This window comes from Bos taurus, chromosome X (assembly GCF_002263795.3).
Source record: "Bos taurus isolate L1 Dominette 01449 registration number 42190680 breed Hereford chromosome X, ARS-UCD2.0, whole genome shotgun sequence".
Taxonomy (NCBI): Eukaryota; Metazoa; Chordata; class Mammalia; order Artiodactyla; family Bovidae; genus Bos; species Bos taurus.
Window position 1 is genome coordinate 57,407,323 of NC_037357.1, and position 17,760 is coordinate 57,425,082.

Genomic DNA, 17,760 nt, shown 5'->3' on the forward strand with positions numbered 1-17,760 from the left:
ATCCTTGAGCAAGCAAGGAGGTAATCATTTGTCTAGTGTTCCGTTAAACCTTTGGCTTCTGATTAGGCTGACAATAAATGTGCTAATATATTCTTGACATTCAATTCATTCATTGATGCAGAAACGTTTTTGGCCTGTTCACTGGTGTATTTTCCATGTACTCATATTCGCCTTCCCAGTGGTTAAAAATAAGTAAATGAAAAGGGAGTCATTTAAAGGGCATGAGTAAGTAACAAGAGAAGATGAAAAAAAACTGTAACTGCTTACCTTAGCCTTATTGACCTGTCTCTTCTACTTAGGATTCATACATTATCAGAATTGACATGAAAATTCAAGTTCTACACTGGAGACTTCCCTGGTAGTCTGTGCTTCCACTGCAGGAGGCACAAGTTCAATCTCTGGTCAGGCAACTAAATCCCACATGCCACGTGGCATTACCTCCACATTTGGAGAATGAACACTTGAGGTATTAACTATTAAAAAGCCTCCAGTTTTGAGGCATAGTAACTTTAACCCAAACCCTCAGTTATCCCAACTGCTTTATTCTGAAAAATGCAGTCAATTCTTAATGGGGCAGAAAAAAATATATTTAAAATGAAGTACTGGAAGCAACGGGCTTCCCAGGTGGAGCAGTGGTAAAGAATCCACCTGCAATGAAGGAGACAGAGGAGATGGGGGTTCAATCCCTGGGTCAGGTAGATCCCCTGGAGAAGAAAATGGCAACCCATTCCCATATTCTTGCCTGGGAAATTCTATGGAGAGAGGAGCCTGGCGGGCTCTGGTCTATGGGGTTGCAAAAGAGTTGCACATGACTGACCAACTAAACAACAGGTCGAGATAACAGTATTCATTAAAAAAAATGAATCTCCACACAAATAACATTCATGAACACATTTATTGCGAGTAGCTCTATGGAAAGGCAAGTCAGATATATATATAAACACTATACAGAGTTGCAAGGTTGTCTCCCCAAACTGCAAATGAGATGCTTACAAAGAAAAAAGGAATAGAAGAGTATTTACAAAGGAAGACAAAGCCAGAGCAACTCAAAGCAGATCTGTGAAAGCAGAAAGAGCAAATTAATGAACTGTTGGAACTGGAACATTTTAGTTTTTACTGACCAAGTTAACTATGTCTGATACCAAATAAAGTGGAGAGGTCACAAAAAATCGTTCCATCATTGGTTTTTCTTAACAGCAGCATAAACTCGTAGCTGAAAGGTAAGTGATATGTTGGTACACTGACTCTAAAAAGATTCTTCCAGCACAATACTGAATAAATTAGTTGTGTCTGTGAACTAAGAAGTTGTGTCATAAGATTGCATATTTGTTATGCTGTACCTGTGACTGTTTGTACCTGTTACTATGTGTACTGTTGTGTATGAGGTTTCCCCTTCATTTATTCAGCAAGTGTTACGTCTGTGCTGTACCCTGTCGGCAGCCTCTGAACCTAATATGCAAATAAAGCAAGAAAGCATTTTCCCCCCGAATAATCTTTTCTTTCCACAATTCTGAACGATTATGACGTAACTTGAAAAAGAAAATGGTGAGAGAAGGCTTGAGAAAGGCTGCCTAAAGACTGCATTGCTACCATAATGAACAAAAGCCACCCTGCATTTCTTTGATTAGGTTGGGAAAAAGCGACGAGTCTGAAGGAACTGGTGAGACTGATGCCCTAGCAGTGACCAGTAACTGGAGTAGCGATTGGTACTGCAGCCACATCCTCTCCTCAGCACCACTCACAAGGGAACAAACAAGAAAAGAGCCCCCACCCCAACCCCTTGGTTGACAGGCAAGGAAGAATAATAGAAGTCAACTCGGTTTTTCAGAAAAGTTAGTGTAGCAACACATGTACTAGAAGCCTGCTTGACGATTGAAGTACACGTTCAAAGACATCAGAACCGAGTGGCAGAAAACTTCAGGTAAATACTACACTACTTCAAAGTTGCACACCAAATGTGAAGCAATTTTTTTTTTAAACAGAGTTATGCACAACAGGTACATCTACAATCACATGTACACAGGTACACGAATGTGTGCACACACGTTAGCACTCACACAGTTATTACACTCACACCCATCGGTGATGAGGTTTGCCAGTGATGGTACAACAAGTTGTGATTTGTGTGCCACCACGTAACAAAGCTCTAAGCAAGCTTCAAGACCTTTGTACCTTTCCTCTGTGATCACCACCTGTTAGTGTCATGTTCTCAAAGGTCCAGGTTCCTAAAATCTTAATACAGTTTCCATCAGAGACAAGCAAAAATAGGAAGGGGGAGCTTGCTCTGATTCTTTTTTTTTTTTTTTAATTCTGTTCATCTTATATAGTCTTGTTATCCAAAGGGAAACAAAACCTTATAAGAGGTTCCTTTTGGCTTAAGTTTTGGTCAGAATACTGATTGATTTGTACACACTAATTTCTTGAATATGGGAAACTGATCTCTTTATAGGAGCCCTGGGCATAGGAGGGAAAGTGTGTCAAGGGAAGAACCAGAAAGAGGGGGGGAATGGAGGGTGAAAGGGGGAGGCCCAGAGTGGCAGAGGGGGTCTTTGTGGAGAGACTTTCTGAAGAACTTTGCTTCATTTAGGGGGAAAATGTAGGTTTTAAAATTTTTTTAAAAATAATGGTTTTGGAAATGTTCAATCAATTTGCAAGCAGAACATCACAGTATTGTATATGAAGAAACAGATCCTCTGTTCTCCAGTTCTGTCTTTATAATGTTGGCAAAGTTCAGTCAAGATATTAGTTAACATTGAATGTGGACAGAAAGTTGCAGTTCTGTTCATGAACAAAACTGAGATAATCTGCCCTTTGGTCCTGCATTTAAAATATTAGAAATGTCCCATTCAGATATCAGTCTAGTTGAGGTTTAAGTCTTTGATCAAGAAAAGTTTTGTATACATACTACTCAGAAAGATTCCAGATCATACCTACCTTCTCAGGAAGATAACCTTCTTTATCTCCTCTTATTTCAAGGGTTTTCAACTTCAAAACTAAATCTAAGTATTATACATTAGTAAAATTGGTATTGGCCACATTTATTCATAGGTCAGTAACATTCTTAAGAAGGAGCAAGTTGTGAGATGTTCACTTTTATACATTTGTTTCCTTTCAAAATGACACATTAGAGATGGAAATTAGAAAATAAAAACAAAGTAGAGTGAATTTCTTAATTCAAAATCATTGGATCTATAAGGCAGCACTAAGAATGATCTGTGTTAAGATTATTCAACTGCCAGCATCCACTTGTAGGCTTTTAGAAATTCAGGTTGCTTTCTATTCAGAAGCCTGTGAATTCTCTTTTAGGCAGATCTGGAGTAGACAAAGATGAAATTCCATAAGCATCACGTTTCTTCTAAATTTTTTGTGGCAATGTAATCACTCTAGGAAAAAAATAAAAGATGACAGAATAAATGTTACTTTCAGGATTAAACTTGAAGCACTTTTACCCCCACCCTGTTCTAAAACAAAATTGAACTAGTAGTTTTGAGAACCATATTGAGGACACTTCCTTGGCCAGGACATACGTAACTAGGCTGAATGCCTATGACAAACACCAGCACAAGCCCGACAAAGACCTAAGGGCAGTTACTCCTTTTGCCCCCAGGCTTCACTCTGAATTTTCCAGTGGATAGCAGCTTTGTCAATGTGCATGCACTGCTCTACTTTCTCCCAGTGAGGCCAGCAAGTCAGCCTGGCACTGGGTGGACAAAGAGAAGCTTTTTCTTCTCTCACATGTTTGATTATGCCTTAACCAGTTATGTGGCATGAGTCAAATGATTCAAGCACAGCCTTGGTGCTAGTCTCCAGATTCAATCACTAAAGTGTTAGTCTCTCAGTCGTGTCTGACTCTGCGACCCCGTAGACTATAGCCCGCCAAGCTCCCCTGTCCATGGAATTCTCCAGGCAAGAACACTGGAGTGGGTTGCCATTCCCTTCTCCAGGGGATCTTCGCAACCCAGGGATTGAACCCAGGTCTCCTGCACTGCAAGAAGATTCTCTTACTGTCTGAGCCACCAGGATTTCATCTAAAAGAGCAAGGTCATACCTGCAAAGGAGATTTGAATGAAATCTCCATCTGTCTAAAACAAAAGAAGAAGAAAAAGTTCTGGTATTACTCTCTTGGCCTTTTGCTTATTGAGAGGGTATATAATTGGGAGTGGAGCAGAGGAAGGGTGTCCGGTATACTGAGGAAGGTGCTGGATTGCAGAAGGGATGGGGATAAATGGTCAGCAAATTGATTACGGGATGTGAGTGTTAAGACCAGGTCACACTGAAGAACCAAATATTCCATTTCATTATAGCTGACCTAAAAGAATCCATGGAAAGCATCCCCCAAAGTAGGCTGCTAGTACAAGATCTGGTGTTAAAACAGGGGTCACAAAGCCAGACCTGACTGAGCAACTGAACTGAACTGACACATGTTAACTATTCACTCTTTCATCAGAGGTTTTCAAAATGTAACCACTTGCATCTCCATACAGCATCAAAGCTCTCCACTCCCCTCCCACCTACTTATGGCCATTCATCATGATTTACTCTATAGGGCTGTTCCTCCATGTGAAAAAAATTTTTAATTAACACCGTAGATTAGGAAAGATATTGTTTTCCTGTCAGCAGTGGGCTTAGGAAATTTTAGACTCTATGTATTTATCAAGTTTACATGCGATGAAAGGTGTGATCAGTAGAGGTTAACCATGATGGTCCATGCTCAGTTATCTGCTGCAAAATTAGACTCTACTAGCATTACAGAATTTTGAAGCTACTGTCAGCTAGAGGTTTTTAACAGAAGTTTAAGGTTAGAAAGGTACTGTACCTAATTTGGTTTGCTTTGTTTTAATATAAAAACGTTCATACATAGTATACTGACTATGCTTTAAAGGAGATTTCTTACTACTCCCTGTATTTCACTAGTGTTTTCCTAGAAACATACAAATTAAGCTCCATCTGACTACCCCAACAACATTACACTAAGCCTGAAATTAGGGGCATTTGTTCCTATTAGAGCTTTCTTTCTTTACTTTTTTAAAAGTGACAGGGATTCTAATAAAAATTTGATTCATATTTCAATTGCTTTCCTATGACACCTACACACCAGCATTGAGTGAATGCTTGATAACATACTAAAAACTAGCAAATAATGGTGTGATTTCAAGTTTACTTTACAAAATATATTCGTCAACTCTTGATTAGCCTTGCCAGTAGAAAGAAAGAATGCTATCAAAAACAAGATAATCCAAAAATAATTTAATTTGCTTTTGAAATGCATTGTGGGAACTTGAGCCACAGATTTACCTGTATAATCCTGTTTTACTTAGGTCAATATTAAAATGAGTTTACATTCCCCAAGAACATTTCAAAGAACACCATAAGAAATAACCCAGAAGCTTGCTGGCTGGCAAAGGAAAGCAATTTGGGATTAACACTCCATCAGAAACAGTCTGCAAAATGAATCAAAGGGCTGACAGTCATATCTGAGTTCTGTTTCCTGTTCATTTTGATATCATTTCACCACCAGGAAGGTAAATGGTGATGCTTTTAATAACGTGATCTGATTTTGATGTATTACTTCCACTTGAGACTGATGGGTTATAAATAATTACTGTATCAGGTATTCTAACTTTCTGATTAAGCAAAGTCTTTTTAATGACAAGTTAATTTCACCCCTTCTCCAGAAGGGAGAAAACCTCAATGGACTCTGAAGGGTCAAAACATTTTCCTATTCATGGCCCCCCAAATCTGACAGATATCATTTTCTTCTCAAAAACAAATGCAGCAAATGTTTCTCTCTGTTTTTATAATTATATAAACCTGACCATTAATCTTTAATATACTGATAAAACACACATGACATCAATACTCCCACAAATGTGTAGGGTGAACAATGTAGGCAGTTCCTCCAGGGCATTCCAGGTCTCTTCATATGAATCTCAAACATGCTTCTACTACTGCCTGAAGTCCAAAGGAGCAGTGGTTCCCCTGCCCAGAGAAGCCCAAATAACAATACATCCAGTTAGTCTCTAATTCTTTTTCCACTCTCCCCAATCCCATGGCCTCAGTTATCTTACTTCCAATCTTCCTAGAACTAAAGAAACAATTCAAGTTCTTTTGAAAATTTTATTAGACAACATGCTATCCATCCCCATGGTCAACTGGTGATCACAAACAAGCAGGGGCAACAATAAGCACTGAAGATGAACAAAGTAAATGAGAAAATGGAAGCATTTAACCCAAAGATGAGTGTATAATAATACAGTTATATTACTTAGCTTAGCATTGCCTCTGGCTTATATGTAGATTTTTTTTTCCACCAATAAGAAACAGATCATCACATCTTTCTATGCCCTGTAAATACGTAGGAAGATGACTCTAAAGAGCTTAATTGAAGTGCTGTCCCTCAAGGGTGAAAACTAGCAATAACTGCTGCTAGTCTTTACAACACCAATCATAACAGACTGTTGTCTCCTTCATAGATTAGAAGCTCAAATATGCTTCTCCCTTAACTGGCAATGGTTTTGTGATGGAATACTCAAAAGAATCTGTTAAGGAAAATGAATGATGCTTGTAAACCTCCATCTCCTCAAAGGTCAGTTCAATAGCTTCACACCTGCCATTTGAAAGCAGGCCCTGGACCACTTATGCATGCTCATTCAGGTCTTGATCATCCGGATACCAACTATTTGGGGATCAGCTACAGGATTTTCATCGCAGGTCAGCTTCTCCACTCCCTCCCAACACACACTCAGGCCACTTCACGCTGCTGCCTAGTTACTGAAGACTCGAGGAATGCAAGTTACTGGAATTCTAATACAGGCAGTCTCTGATTTACAAGAGCCATATTCCAGGGCTCACTGTTTAGTTGAAACTCAAAATAAATTATCCTGTGAAAACAATGTCATAAATAAATAGTGGACAGGTTCGTAGGTTCGTCCACTCAAGCAGATCCCAAACTGAGAGGGGAACGATTTTGACTGCACCCGACGGTCGTGTGTAACATCATTTCTGTGGGGAGACAGGTTCGAAGTTTCAATACGAGACTCCAGGAAAAGATCTCTTCAAGCCATAGCAGTAAGAATAGGGTCTCCTAAATTCAAGCAGCTGTAATAACAGGGCCAGGGTTGCAGTAGAAACTATGGTCAGAGTCACAGCCACAATTAAGTCCTTCATGGGTGGCAGTAGTGGGTGGGGTTGGGGAGGTCTGAGGGTGAGGACAGAGGCATAACTTATCAAAAAGCAGGAGTGGGAATTCCTTGGTAGTTCAGTAGTTAAAATTTCATGCTTTCATTGCCGTGGGCACGAGTTCGATCGCTGGTCAAGGAATTAAGATCTCACAAGCCACATGGTGTGGCCAAAAAAAGAAAAAAAAAAAAAAAAAAGGAAAAAGCAGCAGCAGGAGTTTAAAACCATATTTATTGGTCAGACTTTCAAAGGCACCATGGGTGCAGGTGTGAATCATTTTCAAGGTGAATTTAGAGACAGTCTTCATTGATATTCTCTAAGTTTCAAGTCTACAAGTAACAAATTAGTAATCATAGAGAGGCAAATGATATAAATTGTGAAAACTAAAGTGACTACAATTTATGGGGAATTGGATATTCAGTAAACCCAGAAGATCTGGCTAGCACCAAACATAGTGTGGTCAATCCAACCATGAAAACTGCTTTAAACACCAGCCCAGCTGCCTGTGTGCCAACAAGCGAGACCAGGGCAGGCAAGCAATGCTGTTCCTGTGAGCTGAGCACAGGCAGGCTGTGAACTAGGAGCAGCAACTTCTCAGGAAAGCAGTCTTCCCCTCTGAGGGCCTCCCTTTCCTTGTGGAACTCCTCGTGGAAAGGAGAGTGGCCTCACCTTTACTGCCAGAGAGAGGCTAGGAAAGGCATGTTTTCCCGAAATTATCGAGGGTAAGACTCATAGAAAACCACCCATAAGAAAGAGGGTGTCAGGAAGCTAGAGGAAAAGTGCAATAACTTTCTCATTTCACTAAATATTTCAGTACACATTTTCATTAATTCTAAAAGGAATTAGTCAGAAATAGTAAGGTACCCTCTAAAAGAATGCAAATCTGAACTAGGATATAGGTCTAAATTAAAAAAAAAAAACAACTTTAAAAATCCCTATTTCTCAAGTGTGCAGCCTAACATCTGAAAAAGAAGATGAAGATCTAAGACCTGTTGCTGAACAACCAATAACCAATGCAGAATTGCTAGGGAAGGCATTTAATGTCATATGGTGAACCTATTGTCTTGGCAATTTTTATCAGTAGCCTTAAAATTAGCAATCTGATAGTTGTGATAAAAACTGAGTGTGCTGTATTCATTTCATTATTATAAAATGTAGCCTTTTTCATCTCTCATTTCTCACTCAGGACCACGCAGTGTTTTCCAGCAAATGATCTTCACCATCTTCGAGCCTGGCAGCACCTCTTAGAAAAAACATACTGCAGGCTTTAATTAAGCATTTTACAAGTTATTTTCCAATACTGCCAATAAAATGTCTGAGCTATTTTTACATAGTCGTAAAGCATTTTTAAAAACGGTGCTAAGCAAAATGAATTTATTTTTAAACAAAGATTTTTATGTCCCTAGGAAAGGATTTGATTTTCGAGGCTTCTAAAATCTTCTTCCCTGACTGCCAAGAGCAAATTTGAGTTTTAAACAAATGAAGAGCATCTCTTACTACAATGCTTTTTTCCCCACCTGTCTCATCTTATTCTGTGTTTTGTTTGCACCATGATGGTGCCGACTAGAATATCAGATTTTATACATATGGACAAAAAGGAATTGAAAAAATTTGGGCAATAACTGGCAAATGTCAATGGATTATTTGGAAAAACCACACACGGGTGACTTTACTTAAGGAAAGGACCATTAACAGAAGTTTATTCTGTTAAATTAAGAAAGTTTATTCCTTTCAGTGTTTCTGTGAAATCCAAATAGATACACAGAATATTTGTGTTTGGGAGGTAAAGATGAGCAAACTCCTCCTGCAATCAGATTTAAAACTTTCAATTCCAATACAAGTTCTATTCTTTTATTCCAAAGCTATAAACAGTTCAATGTAATGAAAATGATCCAATCTCTGGTGGATGGCTCACAATTATAACACTCTGAATGAATTACTTACAAGCAAATTGGATACTATCAAATTCAAGAAGACTTGGAAATTTCCCCAACCTTGCCTATATCATAATCTTCATCAATAGGAAAATAGCAGATTGAACATCTGATGAAAGGGCAGTGTGGTATGCTGGGTGGAGCACTGGACTTGAAATCATATGTACAGGAAGCTTGGGGCTGGTGCACTGGGATGACCCAGAGGGATGGTATGGGGAGGGAGGTGGGAGGGGGGTTCAGGATGGGGAACACGTGTACACCCGTGGCGGATGCATGTTGATGTATGGCAAAACCAATACAATACTGTAAAGTAAAAACAAAAAATAATAATTAAAAAATTAAAAAAAATAAATCATATGTATGGGTTTGATTTTCTGCTCTGCCACTTACCTCTTCGACAATGGGAAAGTTCTTAACACCGGCTTCAGTTCCAGTACCTACTATCCCCCAGTAAAATAATGAATGTAAATATGCTTTGCAAATTATAAGGCAGTAGGCAACTGTAAAGCATTTCCTCCATCAACAAGTTAACAATGATCCCTTTTAAATCACACACAAGATGCCCGATTTCTCTCTACACTGGTTATCCTCACCTATTTCAACATGAAAACTTGGGGGTCACTCAAAGAGTTTGTTTCACAAATAGTTTCCTGTCAATGACTCTGAAGCCTCTTAGTTCATGTTTGGTAATTAGGGGGAGGAAAAGAAAGCAAGAGATCTTATTTGAGTATTGATGCATGTGTGCTAGTCCTTGTTTAAAGAGGATACTTTGCTAGTGAGTAACCAATATTCCAAAATCACCTGGGATGCATTACTCAAAAATAGAATGAATCCACATAAATAATGATTGCCAATAGCTTTAGTTAACTTTAATAGAATGAAATCCTCTTTAATTGTTATAGATCAAATACCTCTACTCCAAATAACTGTCCTTTTTTTTTTTTTTTGGTGCGGATGAATGTTGTCTAAAGTAAGTGACCCAACAATGGTGACTGAGAAATCTCTGCTATGCAGAGATTTAACTCTAGTAATGTATAATAAATAAGTCCAATAAACAAAAAATTTGCTCTCAGCATCTATAATTTATATCAAGAGGATTTGGCAGTGGTACACTGAAAAGAAGCTTATACCTCCTACGTGTTAATAACAAGGACTAAAATTTCAAAAGGTAATTAATACAGCTTTTTTTTTTTTTGCTTTTTAATACCAAGTACTATTATAACATTACTAATTTGCCCAATTCTCTCACCCCTCTGAGAGCTGCTCTTACCTTCTCATCTTTGGAATGGAAAATCAGTGAAATTTTTTAACCTTAACTAACTTCAAACTATGAATTCTCCATCAGATACAACAGTAAAAGAAGTAAAAATGATTCATAAATCAAGAGCCAGAATAACCATATAAAAAAACTGCATTCTCCTTATAAATGTTAATACTTATAACCATGTGTTTAAAATCTGAGGACTTCACACTTCTTAAATTATTTCATTTATTAAAAAGTCAAGTCCAGTTTATATTTCTGGGTGGTTCCAAGTGTCTTAAACAAATGGCTTTGAAGTACTTACTTACATGCAATATGACTTGTGGGTAAATGAGATTACATGTTAATTTTGTGTTATATGAACAAAGCTGTCTCACTGCCTTATGGGCTCCCTTCATTTCACTTAAGTTACAAACAGATCCCAACTACAAAGATGCCAATTCTGAACAAGCATGTAAACCATTTTAAGTGAAAACTTAAAAGTGGGATTTGGGGACACAGAACTTTAGCTTCGTGTTTTTTCTAAATGTAATAACAACAACAACAGTAACAACAATGACAGTAGTTGCATTAGTTGCATAATAATTCATGTGTAACACTTACTACGTGTCAGGCACTGTTTTAAGCATTTGCAAAAATTAAAATTACCCCGAGAGATACCTAACTCCTAATGAAGACTGTGCTTTTGTTCTTTTGTCAAAGCATTTTTGTTATTTTCTAAAGTGATTTTTTTTTTTAAATTTTGTTAGGAAGGTGAAGCACGATCAGAAATGGGTGAAAACTATTCTACAGCTTTATAGTCACAAAATGATCATAATCAGCCAGCTTGTTCTTAACCCTTCACAGACAACATTCCACCATATCAATTTGCATTAAGGTGGTAGTAAAAGTAATTTCCTTCAGTTTCTTTCTATATATCCTTCCTTTTATATATCTCAGCAAATAATGTGCCTTAATCAATCTCAGGACCAATCATTTTTGCAAGAAACTAAATCACCTGTTGAAATTGTTGAAATGTCAATGTTTGTTAATCCAACGACAAAATTAAAATATCTTATATTTGCAAAGTGCTTTAAAGGCACAAAGTCCTTTCACATTCGCTCTCTTGTTTTAACCTAATCACTTACATCCCTTTGAGATACAGCCTCCTTGCTCCATAAAGTTAGGAATTTCCTCAAGGAACAACACGTTTACAGAACATTAGCCTCCAGAATAGCTACAAAGTTATTTGAAGTTATTCATAAATCAGTAACCTATACTAAAATAAATGTTAATTATTTCATGATCTAGATAATATTTGGGAAGACAGGATTTATTTAAGGAACAAGAAATTTTCACTAATTTTCATCTTTGCTGAAACAAAGAGTAGTGGAAAATACAGACAAACCTCTATGAAAACTTGTCCTTTCCAAAGCACCACAGGGACATAGATTGCTATGGAACACCCACATCAATATCAGTTAGGCTCAAACAATGGCTTAAGACCAATTTCCAGGTGTACTTTACAGAATAAAATAGATCTGTTCTTGAAAAGCTTGGTATGAATTAAATGCTTGGAAATAGAATTGTATATTTTAAATGCATGGTTCTGTTAGTGCTGATGATTGTGTGTGTGTGCCCACATGTGTGGGGGGGGGGCAGGGGCCCTCACAATTTAAAGGAGACCTGAATTGAATCCTTTGGCATGCCAAAGCATCCTTTTGTCGTTTTAATGATCACTCCTTAATGTGTCCATGTTACAAACATGAGTTTTTGTAAGGCAAGTTTTCTAAAGCAGGGGGAAAGAGGGGAGGAGGGCTACACCTGCACTAAATAGGGAGCTTGTTAGGTGACTGTTGTGATCATTCCCCGACTTGTTCTGCCTGATCAAGCACAGTGGGCAGAGATCCAATCACAAAAGCATTCCACAAAGCAAGCAAAGCAAGAATCTTCACTAAACTGACTACTGGAATGAAAACTGCTGGGGTCCATCCCTTCTCTTTCCTGGAAAAGAAGCACATATCAGTAAAGAGGGGAGGCAGTGGAGACTATGGAGACATCATCTCCCAAAATAGTTTCTCAAGAATATCTCCAGGGACACTGATAACAACACTGCAAGATGTATACAACAGATTTACTTGAAGTCTTATTTCCAAGTCTGACAGATCCTATTCTTTCTTATTTCTTCCTTTGGAAAAGTAACCCTTTAAAAAAAACTTTCACTCTTCCAGGGTAAGCTGCCCCTGGGGTCAGGTCTGCCCCCAGCCTTACTATCCTGCTTTACTGAATTGCCCAGAAAATGCACCAATTAGATATCTTAAATGGTTTTTAAGCCTTTCAAACAAATAGTCATACCCATTATTGTGTTGTCACCATACCCTCTTTGGTGGGGGCGGGGCGGGGGGGAATTACATGAAGAAAATGTGGCACAGCAGATGACTTGCCTGTCACTATTAGTGACATAGAAAAGGAACTCTCAAGGTTTCCGGCAATTTATCCTGTGTAAAAACAAAACAAATCAACACCAAAACACATTCCAGAGTTAAACACCATCTTCTTTCAATTACCTGTTGTTCTGGATTATTTACCTTTGGTTCCCGCCAGACATTCACACTAACAACTGAGATTCAACCTTCTTGGTAAATCTCAGCAAACCAACATAACCATGACTGCTTCTTTAAAAAGTAATTTTCTGAGAAGCTCATCAACCCTCAAAGGTTAACGGTTGATTATTACTGCTTAATATCCAGTGCTCTTATTAAATGACCTGCAATTAAATGTGGTCATTTGTAGAAAAGCAGCTTTTACATGTTGATTTGAAAATGAGTTGATGGGATTCAACGGACAACGACGTCCTGTTTGCGTAAATCAAAGGCTATCTGAAAGCATCACGTTACACATCCTTACGTTTAAACTACTTCTAAAAAGTCGAACCAATGTTTAATCGATGATCAGAGCTTTCCAGGTAAAGAAACTTACTATATTAAAATTTAAGTTTTAATATAATAATGATTCACATGAATGAATGATTAAAACAGAATTCTACTTTCCATTCTAAATAAGCACCAGTGAATGAAACATACTCCTAACACTGTAACAGGGGGAGTACATCGATTTATTAAGGAATCACCACTAACTTCAGGGAAATGAATTAAAGAATCACCAACCTCTTTGGGGAGAGTCGAACTTCCCGTTGTCACGTCTTGCAAAGTCCATTCTCACGTACGTGTCGTCGTCGTCAGAATCTTCTCGCTCTGGGGGTCTGGACACCCGGCCGCGGCCAGGTGATCGAGGCGCAGCGGCGACTGCAGCAGCAGCCCCACCGGCTCGGTTCTCACCTCCGGCCAGGTCTGCTGATGGGTTTGGGGGTCTGGGGTTCGAGCCACCCGCAATGTCTTGGGCCCCCCTGACCGCGGCACCAGCAGCATCGGCAACAGGTAGGAACCAGCGGACGGAGGCGGAGTCAAATCCAGCGGCGGCCTCGAGGCCGGCGGCTGCTGCGCCGATGCCGGGAGCCGCGACCAAAGCGGAGGCGGCGGCTAAAGCCCGGCCCAGGGCTAAGGTTGGCACGGCGGCCGCGGCCGCGGCGAAGGAGGCGGATAGGTCTCTCTCGAGGCTGTCTGTAGGGAAAGCAGAGATGGCGGCTCTGGCGGCTGCAAAGAAACTTTGCGAACGGCTTTGTGGGCGCCTTCGCTCGAGCTCTTCTAGCAGTAGCAGCCTCGCTACAGGTGGTCGTTCGGAGCAGCGGCTGGGGGAGAGAGAAATGTTCATACAGCACTCAGAAAATGGGTCGACCACGTAGATGCGACCAGTTTCGGCATCGTAGCGAATGGCACTGTCAGCAAAAGGCACGGCTGGTGTCATCGCTGGGTTGAAAATCACTTCGATGTAGTCACCTTCTTCCCTATTAGCACTGCTCCCGGTAGCACCGTCCAGAAAGAAGGGATTGGCACCTGGGATAGCTCTGAAGAAATCTGAGAGGTTGTCTGCTGGATTTGGAAATGGCACTCCGAACTCAACATTCACATAATTGGAAAAGGCAAACTGTCTGGGGTCGGCAATTATGCCCCACACACCTGGAAGTCTTTGAAGACATGGATCTGGCATATTATAACCTCTCTTAGGGAAGTCAATGTTGACGTAGCCCCTGGGGCTGTCGGCTTCTCTCTGCTCCTGTGTGGGCTTTTGTGGTTTTGGCTTGACTTTGTTTCCTTTTGTCATAAAAGGAAGTCGATTAGGTCTCTTAGCCTTGTTCTTGGGGGGCCCGTCACCTGAACGCTTGGAAGGTGATCCCCCATCTCTAGGCTTTGAGAAAGACCCTTTGACTGAAGGCTTTGAAGCTGTATCTTTGGGGCCTCTGTTAGATGAGACTTCCTTCTCTAGGCCCTTTCCTAGGAATTTTCCAGGTAACATTGGTACATACTCACTGTGGTCACTCTGTCCCAATGGGGAGCTCCGAAAAGGATTTGGCAGAGAGAAGTAGGAGCTCCAACTTTTGGAGGAAGAGCCTCCCTGAGGATTTCTGGGGTTTTTAGGAATGGCACCAGCTCCAGGGGCCATGAACATATAGTCACTGTCACTGTCATTGTCCTTTGAGTCATCCTCTTTAGCAGGATCAGGTTCTTTTGGAGGACTTGGCACAGGTGGTGGGCTCACTCTGGGAAACATCATCATGTACCCTCTAGAATCTTCAAAAGGTGATCGAGAGTGGCGCTTTTTGGACACAGAGACATTTTGAGGAGCCATGGGCATGTAGTCACTGGAGCTTGCGAGAGGAGCAGCCACGCCTGGCCTCATTGGCACATATGGATCATCCTCGTCTTCATCAAAAGCTCTGGCTCTGTGGGGACCCCGAGCTGCACCTTCTGGGGGCTCTGTGTCTTTCCCTTCTTTGGCTTCTTTGCGTTCTTTTGTGGCCCCTCTGTCTGCACAAAAATAAAGTCGGAACCTTCCCCCAGACTTCCCTTTGCCACCAGTTGCTGCACCTGGTGGGGGTGGAGGGGGCGGAGGTGGTGGCATTTGCTGTTGCTTGCTTTGAGTTAATTTGCCAAAGTAGGATCTTTTCTTCAGAGATTTCCCACGATCACCATTGCCTTCAGGCCCCTTCCCACTCCCTGAGCCTTTGCCCCCTCCAGAGTTCTTGCCACCGCCTGAGCCATGGCCATCTCCGGCTCCCTGGTCACGGCCTGAGCCATGCCCACCTCCAGCTCCCTGGCCACTGCCTGAGCCATGCCCAGCGGTGCCCTGGCCATCCCCAGAGCACTGGTTTCCTCCTGCACTCTGGTCCCCGGAACCGCTGCCACTTGAGCCATGGCTGCTACTTGAGCCCTGACCACCTCCGGAGCCATGCCCCCTGCCTGAGCACTGACTTCCCCCGGAGCTTTGGCTACTGGAGCCTTGCCCACTTGAACCCTGTCCACTTCCTGAGCCCCGGCCATTTCCCGAGCCCCAGTTGTTCATGGGCATATAGTCACCTTCGTTTTCTTCCTGATCCTCTTTGCGCTGAGGACCGCCTTCTTCCCCTGAATTGCCAGAGCCAGAACTAGAGGCTTCAGAAGACTCGGGATCTCGGTCGTGGAGGGCTTCTGCAGGGTACCGGATGCGCACAGGGCTGGGTGCGGCGTGGCGGAAAAAGCTGGCTGGCACTGAAGTCGCTCTCCTGGATCTGCGCCCTCTGGGCAGGTGTAGTCTTCCTCGTCTGGAGCGGGGCACTGGCTCACTGGGTGTTATGTAGCGCCCGGCGAGGAGCATTTCGTCTTCCCCGTCACCGATGGCCCGAAGGTGGCAAAACTGCTCAAAGCGGGACCTTCGGAACCAGCCGCCGGGCTCGAGCGGCAGCATGTCCAGGTGCCTCCTAGTGGACAGCAGGGTTAACAGGTGGCCGCCGATGCTGATGCTGTAGCTGCGGCAGCGGGCTCTGTATTCGTCTGCACACAAGGCTCTCATCTTCTCCAAAAACAGCTCGTGCATGTTTTGGGCCACGACACAGTCATCCACTTGCATCCAGAGCTCCCCCGGACCGATGACGGTGGACCTGCCGACTTCCAAGAAGAAATACTGCTCCGAGTGCCCACAGCGACGGATGCTCAGGAGCTGGACAACCACGCTGGCCACTTCGGTATTTAACCTCACGAACAGAACCTCCTCGTCGGTAAGACAGAGCCGGAACACGCCGCTCAGCTCTTTTCGGTGCCCCAGCCCCCTGGGTTTGACTATTACTTGCCACACATCTTTGTAGAAGGGTGGCTCTGCCGCCGCTGCAGCTGCTAGCGCGGCCGGCTCTCCCTCCGGCTGCGCGCCGAGCCTGCCGCAGCGGCGGCGCTTGCTCTCGAGGATGAGGCGGCTGAGCAGCAAGTACCAGCTCTCTTGCTCCGACTCATTCTCTGCCACCATTGCGAAATACTCGTTTTGGGTGAAAAGAGCGATGAGGTGTGGGTACCTTGCGTCGGCCCGCTGGCTCACCGAGAAGCACTGGTACAGGGTGATCACGCGCCGCGGTGCAATGAGCGCGGGGACCGTGGCGCCAGAGGCGGCCGCCGCCGCTGCAGCCGCCGCGGCGCGGACACTGTGCCGGAACTTCCTGGCATTTTCGTAGTATTCCAGCCGAGCTGGGGCGTCGGCTGTCTCGAGTTTGAGCACGAAGTAGCGCCAGTGCCCATGCTTCTGCTTCCGCAGGTAGCCGCGTTTGCAGACTTCGTCCCCGACGGGAAGGTCCTCCTCGTCGGACTCCGAGTCTGACCGGGAGCCAGTGGCCGTGGAGAGCCACATGGCTCCCGGACAAGACGACCCGGTCCCAATGAGTGCGGTGGGGGTTCCCGAGGAAAGAAATGGGGTGGTCGCCGCCGCAGCTAGACCCGCCGCTGTTGCCGCTACTGCAGCTCGCAGTCTCCTTGTCGCTTGGTCGCGAGCGAAGGAGCAACTAGCCATGGTGATGCACGAGGGTTTTAAGGTGAGCGAAAGGCGGGGGGGGGGGGGGCTCGGGGACGGGAGAGTTGGGGGAAGAGGCCGTCTACCCCCTCCGCCCGCCCCCCCCCTCCCCCTAGGCCCGCGCCCCCGCCCACTCCACTCCAAGCGCGCGGCGGCGGGCAAAACAACACGTGACCGCTGCCTCACGCGGCGGCCGCTGCGGCTCCTGCTACAAGCGCAGCAGAGGGGCGCGAGCCGCCGCCAGCGGAGGTGTGCGAGGGAGGGGGTGGCCGGCCGGAGAGGTGGGGCTGCCTCCAACCCCTCCTAGACCCTCTGGGAGAATCTCCCGGCCTGTGGGTCTCGGGAGGACCTACGGGAGGAGGCGGGGCCCTTGGCCACGCTGGTCCTAACGAGGACCCCAAGGAGGCACGGACTGGGGGTGGGGGGAGTATCAGGAGAAGTTCGAGAGGGGCGGAGGAGAGAGCGGCTGGAGACGGCGGC

General features: G+C 43.3%; 1 protein-coding gene across 1 annotated transcript; it reads right to left on the bottom strand.

Moving 5' to 3' along the window:
* Positions 1-876: 876 nt before the first annotated feature.
* Positions 877-17,302, bottom strand: IRS4 (insulin receptor substrate 4). The gene is made up of 2 exons (XM_005227898.3): positions 13,521-17,302; positions 877-3,383 (listed from the first exon to the last, which is right to left on the bottom strand). Exons 1-2 carry the CDS (start codon positions 17,278-17,280, stop codon positions 3,379-3,381), a joined length of 3,765 nt encoding a protein of 1,254 aa, XP_005227955.1. The 5' UTR covers positions 17,281-17,302; the 3' UTR covers positions 877-3,378.
* Positions 17,303-17,760: the final 458 nt, after the last annotated feature.